The sequence below is a fragment of the Fonsecaea monophora genome (assembly GCF_001642475.1).
Source record: "Fonsecaea monophora strain CBS 269.37 chromosome Unknown Scaff161, whole genome shotgun sequence".
Classification (NCBI taxonomy): Eukaryota; Fungi; Ascomycota; class Eurotiomycetes; order Chaetothyriales; family Herpotrichiellaceae; genus Fonsecaea; species Fonsecaea monophora.
In genome coordinates, this window is record NW_019174092.1 from 1 (window position 1) to 12,972 (window position 12,972).

General features: G+C 52.7%; 5 protein-coding genes across 5 annotated transcripts; 2 read left to right on the forward strand and 3 right to left on the reverse strand.

Moving 5' to 3' along the window:
* Window positions 1–1,688: 1,688 nt before the first annotated feature.
* On the reverse strand, window positions 1,689–2,154 carry AYO21_11459 (hypothetical protein; the record flags this gene model as incomplete). Its single annotated transcript, XM_022661351.1, has 2 exons — window positions 1,689–1,872; window positions 1,949–2,154. 2 exons carry the CDS (start codon window positions 2,152–2,154, stop codon window positions 1,689–1,691), a joined length of 390 nt encoding a protein of 129 aa, XP_022506325.1.
* Window positions 2,155–4,186: 2,032 nt separating this feature from the next.
* Window positions 4,187–4,706, reverse strand: AYO21_11460 (hypothetical protein; the record flags this gene model as incomplete). Its single annotated transcript, XM_022661352.1, has 2 exons — window positions 4,187–4,499; window positions 4,615–4,706. 2 exons carry the CDS (start codon window positions 4,704–4,706, stop codon window positions 4,187–4,189), a joined length of 405 nt encoding a protein of 134 aa, XP_022506326.1.
* A 529-nt stretch (window positions 4,707–5,235) lies between these two features.
* AYO21_11461 (hypothetical protein) lies at window positions 5,236–6,678 on the reverse strand (the record flags this gene model as incomplete). Its single annotated transcript, XM_022661353.1, has 2 exons — window positions 5,236–5,432; window positions 6,519–6,678. 2 exons carry the CDS (start codon window positions 6,676–6,678, stop codon window positions 5,236–5,238), a joined length of 357 nt encoding a protein of 118 aa, XP_022506327.1.
* Window positions 6,679–9,732: 3,054 nt separating this feature from the next.
* AYO21_11462 (hypothetical protein) lies at window positions 9,733–10,351 on the forward strand (the record flags this gene model as incomplete). The annotated part of the gene is made up of 2 exons (XM_022661354.1): window positions 9,733–9,986; window positions 10,147–10,351. The coding sequence occupies 2 exons, from the start codon at window positions 9,733–9,735 to the stop codon at window positions 10,349–10,351; spliced, it is 459 nt and encodes a 152-aa protein (XP_022506328.1).
* A 2,115-nt stretch (window positions 10,352–12,466) lies between these two features.
* On the forward strand, window positions 12,467–12,961 carry AYO21_11463 (histone H3; the record flags this gene model as incomplete). Its single annotated transcript, XM_022661355.1, has 3 exons — window positions 12,467–12,539; window positions 12,597–12,779; window positions 12,834–12,961. 3 exons carry the CDS (start codon window positions 12,467–12,469, stop codon window positions 12,959–12,961), a joined length of 384 nt encoding a protein of 127 aa, XP_022506329.1.
* Window positions 12,962–12,972: the final 11 nt, after the last annotated feature.

The window sequence follows — 12,972 nt, forward strand, 5'->3', positions numbered from 1 at the left end:
CCCTCCTTCGCGGTATTCCTCTTCTCTCTTCTCTCACCACAGGGTGGGACTTGGTGAAAGGAACAATGGCAGAGCAAGTCTTGTGAACGATTCTTCAGTTCTGAACTGCTGCAGCCAGACAAAGTGGGTATCTTTGGAAGACCCGCCAGTCGAGTGTTCATTCACAGTGATAGGTGAACACCGGCAAAACATCCTGGATTGGGGGGAAAGGCTAAAAAGGGACCCTGATGCCCTATGCTGATCCCGAGCAGAACACCACAGCGTAGGGTGCGTATGTAGAGCGCGCGAAGGTGTCGGCCACTGCCACCCGAAAGGCTGCCGGTGACTAGACCACCTATCATGCAAAGGTCACTTGGGATCTCCCTCCGCGTAGGAGAGTTCCGATACATCCAAGGCTAGCAGTAGCCGCGCTGATTCCAGCTCCAATAGCGTATATTAAAGTTATTGCCGTTGAAAAGCTCGTAGTGGAACCTTAGACCTGGCCGATCTATCCTCCTCATCGAGCGTACGGATTCGGTCGGGTCTTGCCTTCTGGGGAGCCCCGAGTGAACTCTCAGAGTGTGAATTAAGTCTTCCTTGGTTGATACCCTCATGACCGATAGATAACCCAATGCCATCGCCGATAGCCCTGATGGTGGTGTCTGTAACTTTGCTGGTGTCAGGGTGCAATCTCAGGCTCGTACGGGTTTGAGTCTCCTTTGGCCATGCCATGGCCGATACTTGATACTCTGACGGATAGCCCATGGCTGATATCTCATGGCCAACACTTGATGCTTGATAGAGAGCCCCGTGCGGATCGCGCTCTCATCAAAGATGTTGGTCATGGAATTCTTCTCTTGCTCGTGACAGTCAGACACATCGCAGAGATTGTGACCTTTTTCTTTGAGCCTTCTATCCTAACGTACACAACCCAACGGTCCTGCTCAGAGCGAAAGGGTATCTCACAATGGAGCCGGAGTAGCCGTTGGGGTAGACAATGATTCTCCATCCGTGTGTCTCGAAAATGAGGGTAGTCACTCTTCTCCTGGTTGCTGTCAGGCGATGGGATGAATTTGATCAGTGAGCACGGTCTTCGCATCCGACGTGTTGTACAAGGCCCATACTTGATTGCGGAGACCATCGTAGCCGCCTTTGACTTGGAAGTATACTCCCATACAAGTAATTGCCCGGTTTTAGAGGAGCCAAAGGCCAACCATTGCGATCCTGGTGGATTGACAAGGGGTGCTCGCGCCGCCTCAGCCAGCTTTAGCTTGCGAATGGCATAGCCTCTAGGTTGAGCTTGCATTGCTTCTTTCCTCATCTCTCTCGACTATGTCCTTGTTGCCCTCAATCTTCGCCTGATCCCTTATACCATTGCTCTACTACGCGCAATGCCTTGATCTCATGCTCTGCGGCTTTTCGAGTTTGTGCAATGCTCGCTTGACTAAGACGAGATTGGATACCAGTATCATAGATGTGACGAATGCTAACTCTACTTCCAGCTCCAGCTTAAGAGAGCTCCTAATGGCAGGACTTAATTCCTGGAGGCTAAGCGGACAGGACTATTCGCAGAACAGTGCGCCGTCGGTTGCATCGGGCGTCTCAGGGCTGATCAGATAGCCCGTGGCCCGATGGCTGATACCTGATGGCTTACAATGGATAGCCCATGGCCGATACTTGATACCTGACAGCCCATAGCCCAAGACCCATTACTCGCTGGTGCTGTGATGCTGCTGTAATGCATTGAGCTCGCTCTGCAGCCCAGCAAACCTTTCCTGAAGTGCTTCCTTCTCTTTCTTTTCGACTGCAAGGCTTTCTATAAGGAACTCGACTTTCCTGTTGATACCGGCAACGATCTCTTCGGGCTTCAACGCTTTCATCGACATAGCTGGACTAGCGGAGGTGAGAGTGAGGGCGGCGGCGGGAGTCTACGACTCCTCGGCGGTAGAGGCGTTGAGGGAGGAGGGACGCCTCTGGGATGGAAAAATAGCAGCGGCCTGTGTCACTGCTGGTAGTAAGAGTAAAGTAGGTGTTGATTTCTTGAAGCGTGTAGTACACTAGTGAAGCGTAGTGGTCGTAGATAGGCGAAGGGAGTATCGTATTTGTGTTCTTCGTGGGTGCAAGGTCCAGCTTCTTATGGCGGGAAGTCTTGCCCGCGAAACAAAAGGCGTCCATTTGGATCCCTGGAAACAAGGCATCTACTGTGATGCTGCTGTGTTGGTGGTGTTGGTGGTTGTCTGCAAGCCTTGATTCCTTGCAATGCAGACATTGTGCTTGTTCCTCAACCCAGCGAACTACCTAGAGATCCATTGAACTGCTCCAGGTGGAAAAAGGACCTTCTCTCGCTCGTCATTAGCATCGACACGGCGTTGTTGGTGCTTGGGGCCTCGTAATCTCTTCCTGGGTTTGCGGAAATGGCCGAGGAGTGGCACATGTCCTGCAACACGCTCAACGGCGGACCTGGGAACGACGGGGGGGCGAAGGGGGATCGGTCCAGCGGAGTCGGGACTCGGGGTTAGGGAACAGACATGATTCGACCATCGCCGACGTTTTTGTTGCATGCATAGGCTACCTGATCAGCCATGGGCTATTAGAGCCTGGCCGTAGGTGGGAGGAAGAGTAGGATTGCAACCTGTAAACAACGCAAAGAGGCCTCCTCAGTAGGTCCGCCACAAGAAGAGAGAATGATGGTCACATGATGTATATCTCAGTCAAGGACTTGCCAAGGGGCGCTAATGCAAGAGGAGGTGCACGGACCACAAGATATCGTGAGTGACAGTTGTGGCCCGTACACCAGCTTCGTGCATTAGCGCCCCTTGCACCACGATCACTTTGTGGTCCGTGCACCTCCTCTTGCATTAGCGCTCCTTGCTTCGCCAATGGCATCTCGTGCTTCCTCACCCTGACCGAAAGGACGGTCGTCGACCGGTCATCCCAGGGTACTTCTCGCGAGATGCGATGGGGATCGCCGAGACCCGATAGTCCGCTGGCGAATACCTCGTCCTCAATCGCTCACGGCGTATTACTCGCTGCTGGTGGCGTTGTAGTATTGTGCTGCGGAGTCATGGTGAACCGAAACCAGTGGCTTGTATTGAGTCGCCCGTTTGACCACCTGGCGAAGCTGCCGGACTTTCCGTGGGCGGGAAAGGTCACAGAACGTCCGCTCTAGGTGCCATCAAGAAACACCCATGATCAAGAAACAACCAAACAATTCGCCAATGATGATGACGCGGATCGCATCGGACTGTTGGTAATTTATTCGCGGCCGTACTGAGAAGGCTCTTTGACACTAGAATGATGTTAATTCTGCGACGGATAGATCTTCGGAAGAAAGGCCTTCAAAGCGAGGACAGGCTCTGCAGTTTAGTTAGTGATGCACTCTCTGAACCTAGCTGGAGAGATATATATGAATATCAAAGACAAGGAACTATGTCCACCCTAAATTCTCTCAAGTGCATCCCTGAGCTGACGCGGTTCTCGGTGATAATGGCTCGATTATTAGCGAAGAAGGCTGCGTGTGTAACGCGAGGAAGACGGTGCCAAGGAAGAGAGAAGGCGTAGACGCCACGAAGAAACGGAAAGGCGAAGATCGGAGGCTGAAGGAGCATACGCCGCCATGAAGAGGAGGAGCAAACACTTACAGAAAGCACCGGAGTCACATTGGTCGGCCTTCAAGAGCCACCAGGCATGCTCCTATCATCCTTTACCGCACCATGACCGATAATCACAGAGGATGGGACTCGTGGGAGGCAGAGGGCGGGCGTGTGTGTTGAGACGGGGGGGCGTCGACAGGCATGACTTTTGCCGAAGATGAAGTGTTTACGGCCGGTCAGCCCATCGGCATGATCCTCGCAAACACTGCCCAACAAGCCGCTGTTGGTGCGCGGGCTGTGCTGATCCAGTATGAGGAAACGGAGTACCCGTACACACCATTGCTGTGCCGCGACCGGGATCACGAGATGAGGAGTTGTGCCTTCAAGGTCTTCAGAACGACATGTCTGAAAGGATGTGGTTGATCTGAGAAAGGTCCGCAGGGAGCTATAAGCCTAGTATAGAGGTTTGGCAAGAGTCTTGTGCGTATTTCAATTGCAGGGACCTCCGGTAGTGTATTGCCTTCGCCATGGCAGCGACCTCCTGTTGCGGCCAAAGGCAGTACAGAAATTTCGCCTCGGGGAAGAGCACTAGCAGGATTGATATCACTCAGATCCTATCCGGTAGTTCCATTCCTCGTTGCAGAAGTGACGATGTCTGCCAAAGTTCCAAATCCATTCGTGGCTTTGTATGCATCCTGGTAGAGACTGTTCATTCCCGGTCGGCGATCGGCAAGGTACTTTGGTTGTGGCATCCTCTCGGCCACGGCAACAGGCAGCTGAACCCATTTCTTGACTTGAAAATATCGTCCGTTGGAGCCAGAGATAGCTTTGCGGCGTTTGGGATCTGATGCTCGACCTCGGACGTCCATGAGATCGTCATTCATTGTCTTGGTCATTCTTGTCTTCACATCTCCAAAGCGACAGCTCCTTGTTTTTCGATTACTCTCTCGGTACCGAGTACTTGGCTTGGACATATCGATAGGGCATTGGATTGTGAAGTGCCGATATCATGGCAAACCTCCGAGATCAATCAATGACTGACAAGTCTTGGATTTCAAAAGTATGATCTGCTTTTCTCTGATGGAAGGCAATCTGCGACAGTTTCTTGAAGGCTTTGCGTTCTTGAGGAGCCATCGAGTCGGAATCCTTGCGGACCTCGATTTTATCGCAAGTAGAAGAAAAAGAAAAACAGACACTGCCGCTCCTGCCCCTTCTGTTGCTTCCGCTATCGCTTCTTCCTCATGAAGAGGCAGCAAAGAGCACAGTGATTCGGATCCCAATGATGATGGTTGGAAGGAGATCTATCCCGAACGGTTATCAAGAGGGTCAATGAAACGGTGGTTATCCCAAAGTCGGAGTATGAACTGGAAGACCTGCAGCTCGTCACCGTGTTTAGACTTTCTGGAGCTCGTCGACGAGAATTTCATGCGACGCCTTTGTCGATCACGTTCCTTGAAGAAGTTGTTGTCGTAAGGCTTGCTCATCCTTTTATCTTCTTGATTCCATGGTGCAAGTCTGACCCTGACGAGACGTAAAGGGACAAGCAGACAAGACACAACAGTAACCCAAAAGTTTGCTCCAAAACCGAGGCAAGTCATTCCCGCTGCTACTGATACCCATTTTCCGTTCACCGCAATGAGGCGAGGGCCGGATCTCAATCCGCCTACGTCACCATCTTCCTCATCGGCGTGGACAGATGCATCAGGTAGCCGCCGCTGGCGTCGTCTTCCTCGTCGTTGAATTTGTCGCTGAAGCCTTTGAAGACGGAGCATTCAAGTCCGTTTTGCTGAACCCGTCTGGTGAATCTCAAGTTCCGTTTGGATTCAAGCTCTTTCTTTGCGTTTCCGGTCGCCACATTCACTGGAATTTTCATCATCCAAGTCATAGAGGTAAAAGATCTAAATAGGGATTGTAATGGAGATTTTCCCCCCCTTGTCACTCGATCCCATGAGTATCCTGCCAGGACGCGCAGACAGAGTATGATCGGGATTCATGTCTGTCTGATACTCGAAAAACGACTGGATCAAGTGATTTCTACACATTCTACGCAGGACGTGACGCCGCCGACGAGGAAGAGGATTGACCCATCATTGACTGGGGAGCAGGAGGTCCTTGCGTGCGTGTTAATGGACGCTTGACTAACCTCGGCGCCGTTGAGGCACCTCAATTTTCGATTGTTGGATCGAGACAGCCTTCTCGAAGGCTTTCCCGGCTTCCAGATCTGTATAGAGGACATGAGGAGAGGACGGAGAGAATGTCTTTGCTGCCTTGCTTATTCTGCTTCTGTACCCGGAAGGCATTTGCGGCTTGTGTATGAGATCGGCAGCCGCGGGGTCAGTTAGATGGCAATTCGAAAGCTCCTTCTCCTCCGCGTTAAGGGATTGAATCGTGTATGCAAGCGAAAGGAGAGAGGGAGAAGATTCCTTTCCGGAATATGTGCGTGTGCGCCCCGATCCGGTAGTGGTGAGGTCGGGTCACAGAATTGAAAAAGGGCGCTGAGCAAACCTCACGTCTCAATTTGGGTCAGAGGGCAGAGAGAGGATAGAGGCTCGACGATGCTGCTCTCGAAAGAAGGGAGGTTCACCGCGATGGCCTCGCCGTCACTCCTCGTCGACCGATTCCTCATTGCCATCTCCCAGATGCTCTGCGGAGGCAACTCGGATGTGTTCGATTTGTGATACTACAAATATCCATTGTAACAGTCTTTGTAACAGTCTTTGTAACAGTCTTTGTAACAGTCTTTGTAACAGTCTTTCAGCTTCGAGAAATTATGGTCGGTGCCAGGAAAGACACTCGAGAGTAGTAAACTAGAACGCTTAGTTAGTACCTCCTTCGATATCGAATCGTTGTCTGCTCATCACCTACTCTAGAACCATTTGAAAGACCGAACCCCCAGAGACGAGGCATTGGGACCCGCGGACAATTAGCGCATATCCAGGCAAATACGTGTCGGCCTGGTGTGGAATTCGGTGAGATTGTGAAAGACAAAGCAACCGCCGCCGATCTCTTGAGGAGGTAGGGGTAGAGACTGGGATACGGTCCCTTGGTTGTCCAAGGCAGAGGCACCAAGCCCGTCTGGGATAGGGAAGGTGGTGGTCGTGGGCATGGTGACTGCTGTCATGGTCGGAACAAGAAGGGTGGGAAAGGCTGAGGGTCGGGTATAGTGGAGGTGGCGAGGGGACGGAGTTGGGTCAGGGTGTGTCTAAGCACATGAAGAGAGTTGCAACGACGCCCGTCGCGGACTCTAACCACGAGCTTTGGACCGAGGCCATCTGGGTCTTGATTCAACGGCCATGAGGCTCTGGTATAAGAAGTCAGATCAGTCTTGACAACGAGGATGGCTTCACTAGCCGACTTGTCGGCCTCCGCTGACTGGCTGCAGAGGAATGGCTGGTTGACATCCTCTTCCTCGGCGGAGGCGGTAACTTTGTGTCGTTCCGTCGGCCGTCATTGGAGACGAACCATGTTTGAGATGAGACCGATTATTGACTCTGCTTATGTTGAACCAGATGGGCCGTCTGCATGGACAAACGGAGCAGCTGTTACGAACAGGCCTTTGAGGCGGCCACCCCAGACCAAGAGGAAGGAAGGACAGCCGGGACGGTGACATAAGAGAGCTCACGTGTGGTGATCTGCTGTGCTCGGTCCTGCTCTGGATACAATAGAGCACAAGAGAGCGACACCAAAGTCTTTTCTCTATATAGTCATCCTTCGTAGTTAACTTCGTTTAAAGATAATCGACTTCCTTCGGTTATACGCTTTACGTATAGTCCCGTACACTATACTCTTGGTCTCGTCTCTGCTATACAGCTCCACTACTCTATTACCAAGTGAACCACCTCGGGTTCGCTGCTGGCACCTCACATGTAAAGCGACTCGTAACAGCAGCATCTATTCGAACCGCGCGGACAATGACTTGCGCAACTTCCGGTACAGAGGATGTAATCAGACGAGCCAACGCATAGAGACGACGGATTGCAATGTCTCAAAATCTTAACGAAGAGGTCCATGTCGAAAGAGGTCCGACTCGTGTTTCTTTCAGGTGGCCGCGAACCTGGACCCAGTCGAGTCGGTGGCAATTGTCCGGTTTTGCCATGCGCCAGACTCGGCGAGACTCGAGTAACTGGGAACTTGTCTTCTCCCGTGTAGGATACCTACGGGACTCCCTCGTTTGGATCTGACGGTTTTCAATCACGGGGACTGGAGGACAACCACCCAGATATTCCCGTCCTCTGTCTCCTGGTTTTCATGTCGGGAAGCTCACTTTCTTCCATCAAGCGTGAATAGTGCTCTGGTCATGGAAGCTCAACCAGTGATCCTCGGATTTGGGGATGCAAGAACTGTATCAAATCGAAACGCGAAGACGTAGTCGCGTATGTTAACCCGGTGCCCCGTGCGCGGCTGAGCGAGCGAGCGAGGGAGGGACGGGGATTTTTGGTCGAACAACTTCCCGAAGAGACTCAGATTCTGGCAACATAGTTTTGGGGATATGGAGGTGAGTCGCGTTGATATTTCCTTGTTCAGAAGAACGATGGCCACCTCGTCGTCGACGCAGGGAAGGGGGTGAAAGACCCCGCCCACCAACCCGAGCGAAGGGCGCGAGGGCACGATGCATGCTTTCCGTAGCAGATATCGACAATCTCGACGATTCTCAGCCTCTGGCCAGCGTGGATGGCAAGCATGTAATCACAAGGCCAATGCTCGTGGTCTGAGAGGTTTTCAGGCGCAGGTTGCGTATCACTCTCCCAAACCCCGCCCTTACCCGGTGCGATGTCTCTGGGGCTTCTCAGATAGGACTTTCAGCTTTGACAGCTGCGTTTCGAGTCGTGCGTGGCCCGGATTTCGGGGAGTTGTCAGTGGTCTTGAGATGACCATTCGCAAACAGCGCAACAACGGCAGGTCAACGCGCGTCTCACAGCTCTTCGTCTCCCTCATTGGCGCAGCGTGCTCTTCACATAGACTGCCCGCATTGGTGACCTTTCATCTAACCCGCATCCATGTTGGAAAGGGGCGCAGGTCGCCAACGCGGAAGCGGCATCGACGTCCTCGTCGTCGTACGAGGGGATATACCGAATATGTAGGATGTTATCTTCTTACATGGCTTCACAGCGCTTTTCTTTTGCTTCTGCTGGTGATGGGGCCGAAGATGGAGTATTGAGGCTCTTGGGAAGCTCCCCCTCGCCTTCTAGAAGACAACGGTTGCTTTGCTTTTCGCTTTCCCTCGTCCTCCTTCCCCCAGAAGATCGCGAGTCATCGTGGTATATAGCTCTGAGCAGCATTGATTGTTGTTTGCACCCGTAGGACAAGATGCTACTGCTGCACAGCTCTCAAACCTCTTGCCGACAAGACTTCCAGCCAACAGGGAAAAAGGCCTGCGTCCGGTAAAGATGGCGGAGCTGACAGCCAAGAGGGGAGGCGATTTGTCATTTCGTCAAAGTAGGAGACTATGTACGCCCTGGAAAAGGGCCGGCGCCAGCGGGGAATGGAACATCGGCATGTTGCAGCGGTCAATATCGGCCACTGTCTTCGCTCTTGTGGGGGGAAGTCCCATCCCGTCCCCGTGAGATGGATGAGGGCCGACTGAAGTCCATATGTGCATCGCTAGCCTGGCCGCCAAATGCTCGATATGATTGTGGCGACGAATCGGAAACTTTTCTAGCGCATGCACAGCGTTTCCGCCTGCGCCTCGCCGCGTCACAGCCCATCATGATGCACATCCCAGGTGCCCAAATATCGCCTCTTCCTGCGTTTTGCTCTCGAGGTTCTTGTCGACATACGGTTCCTCGGCGGCCTTTGGAGAGAGACTGGTCAGAAATTGATGGTAGATATTGCCCTGGTCAGAAAATTCGAGGAAACCGATTCACAAAGTCGACCAAAGCAACGTGAGACCCGGTTTTCAATTATGGAACATCAGCATGCATTGCTACTCGCCATCTGCTCGGGGGGTTTACTGCGTTAAAATTGGGACGCGTCGCGGCACCGCGCGGGCTCGTATCTGGAAAGTATTTTCTCGTCCAGACCACAGTCTCTGACCAAGTGATGGCGCCATTTTTCTACCTTGGAGGTCGTCAGACTCAGCGGGCGGAACGAGACGAGTCGGTCACTCAAGATGGGAAGACCGCTCCAGTCAGGGGTGTGGCGTTTTTCTGGACGTGGGACAATGAGAGTCGGCGAGTGCAGGGACAAGAAGCGCAGGCTAACGCGGCTGCTGCCGCTCGTCGAGGAAAAGGCGGAGGTGGACGAGGAGGACGTGGACGAGGGAGACATCGTTGGGGGGGACGTGTTAGAGGGAGCCGTAGTCAAGGGGGACATTGTCGAGGGGGACATCGTCGAGGGGACATCGTCGAGGGAGACATCATCGAGGGAGACATCATCGAGGGAGACACAGGGCCATGAGCATACCGTGAGTCGACCGTGAGTCCATGAAGCTATGGTCCGCAGCCGCGCATGCATACATAGCTCGTCAGCTCGTCAGCTCCAGCACTCGTTAGACACATGCTCGAACCGAGAGCATACCGACAGATACACGTACCGAGTCCACACCTCGCGTGTCTGTGTCTTTGTGTCTGTCTAGCGTATCTGCCAACCATGGCTCGTTCTTGCGCGCGGGCCCGCGGAAACCCCCGGCGGGTGATTCCCTCTCTGCGTCGATTTCCTCTCTGCGTCGATTTCCTCTCTGCGTCGATTTCCTCTCTGCGTCTGGTCTGGTCTGGGCTGGTCTGGTCTTGGGGGAGAAAATCGCCAAATCTCAAGTTGATCTCGACGACCGGTCTGAATAAGTTGAGGTTAGCATGCGCTCCCTTGGCACATATCTGCATGGTCCTTACCCAGTGATATCGACCTTTTCGGCTCCCAGCAGGTAGTCGCCTCTGCAGCCCTCGCCGTGACGAGGCCATTATGCTGTCCAGTTATTCAGCCTGTCCCTGGGCATTGGTAGGAAACAAACTCAGCTTTTGAGACGGGCTGTGAGCAACGAAGCCCAACCACAGAAGGGTCGCCGTAAGAACAACACAGAGCAAGCGTAGATATGGGGCTAGCGCTCTCCGTTCCATTTTCGTCTTACCTTGGATTGCGGATATCTGTGCAATTTACGACGGGAATTTGAGCCGGGCGGACGGGGAGTGATAACACGCTCTCGCCGATACATCGGCGCCCTTTTTCACTCAGTGCCACGTAGGACCACCCCATTGACTACCTCATCCGCCCATTTTTACCAACTTGCATTCCGGTGATGCTCTGCCGGTTTCACCTTCTGACCTATATCTTCTACCTTGGATTCATTTCGCTGGAAGAGACATTCGCATCGGGAGGATCTGAATTTGGCGATCCTTGGATCATCAAGCACTCTGCGCACCCTTGTAATCCGAAATATACGATTCTGATGTATTCATTCTGGCGGTATCCGGACGCCTTGACAAACCTGGAGCATCCCAGCCGCCAGAATCATTGAGATAAGGCGACTTCAGTGGCCGGGTGCCTGAAATATGTGCCTGGGGATCGCGTTTCCCAAGGCGCTATATCGTCATCGTCAGGAAGCTGGGTGTGTCCCGAGGAGCCATGTAATGAAGCGCCCGAGATTGCGAGAGCTGCTGACGGCTTGTAGTATTCATGGGACCTCCGGTGGTTCCAAAGATGGCCATGGCTTTCGGGGAGCATTGACTGCGGAGGCCTGGTGTCCCATGGCGCCACATCAGTGTTCGTACGGGCCATGGCGGGAAATAGGAAAGCAAGGACACGAGAGTTGAAGGGAATTTCTCGGTACACGTCAATCTTGGAGAGGTACTGGCGAAAGGAGGGGAGGGACGTTGATGGAATTCTGGCTGCAGAGGCGTCGTCCACCACCACGAAACGAAGATGATCTGAAAACAGTCAATTAGATGGCTACCATTACCCAGTAGAGCGTCCGGAATAGCATGAATAGCCTGATTTTTGTGCCCATCATACGGACTGGTAATCGGCTTGGAATAGACCATCCAGCTCGTTCTTGAACTTGAACCCATACGAGCAAGTCTGAATGACTGCCATCCTTGACATTACCCTTGACATTCTACGTCAATTTGGGGTTGCTGGAAGGGTATAATTCGCCGCCTGGGTCATAGGCTCGTCCGATGGAGCGTTCGCGGGCTGAAGTGTTGCCCCGTTTATGGCGTTCCCGCCCTCTGACCATTGAAAGCCTCGAGGGTGATACATCGTAGCGCCTGGGACCCCTTTCCCGCGAGAGACTGACAGGCTGGACAGGCTGATCGAGGCGATCGGCAGGGGCAAGGTCGTCGGTATCAAAAAGGAAGTTTGACATCGCATACGGCCGTGGTCCGAGATATTGCAAATCACGGCCTGAAGCAAGAGGATTGCGGCTCCTGCGCAGGAGTTGCCCGACTCATCATCAAGTCTGGGGGTCGTCGTTTTCGCCACAAGCATGCCGACAATGAGCACAGCCAGGACGTAAAAATGTCGAAACGCGAATAAAGACCCCCGCTGACAGGAATTCAGCTGGCACTCGTGTCTGGTAGTTGTCACGTGCGAGTTATCCTTGGCGGTTCGTGGCAAAAGTAGAGTAAAGTGAAATTTTCTGCCTCCCCTCTTGAATTTTCTAAATTCTCCCTTTTGTCTCACTCTCTCTCTTTATCTATCATCTTCTTAACTCTGTACTCTCTTCATCATCTTCCAACCACTAGTAAGTCATTCTTGCTCTCCTTCCTGTGATAGTTAATGTAACAAGCTCGTCAGATAACGCCTGGTAGTAGTCCTACTGGCCCGTTGTCACAAAAGTCGCCCACGCAACGGTAACAACAGAAATCATGCGCCCAGGCAGGAAATCTACGCGGCCCCGATTCAAAATACCATCTAAAAATGGTAAACACCGTCAAGGCGGAGGAGGTCTTGCTGATGCAGTCATGCATCGAGCGAAGACAGCGCGAAAGACGCCAGTTAAGCGGAAGAAGAGGCCCTATCGTTTCAAGGCAGGAAGTATGTCCAGGTGCTGTTACATCACACTTATCACATTGCCACTGACTATAATCATAGCCCGGGCCCTTCGAGAAATCAGGACATATCAACGAGAGTCGTTCTTGCTCATTCCAAGGCTTCCTTTTCAACGCCTAGTCAGGAAGATATGCGAGGTATCGGGGCGGTATATGCGATTCCAGGCCTCGGCGCTTGAGGCGTTGCAAGAAGCCTCCGAGGCATTCCTCTGCGGGCTCTTCGAAGGTACATCTCCTTGATGGTTACCTTATTTGTTACAATACTGATGTGTTATCTAAGATACAAATCTCTGCGCCATCCACGCTAAACGTGTCACTATCCAGTCCAAGGACATGCAGCTGGCTCTTCGAATTCGATATGGCCAGGCTGACAAGGAGTTCTTGTCCTCCAGATTTTTCATCAAATGAGAGGATGAAGA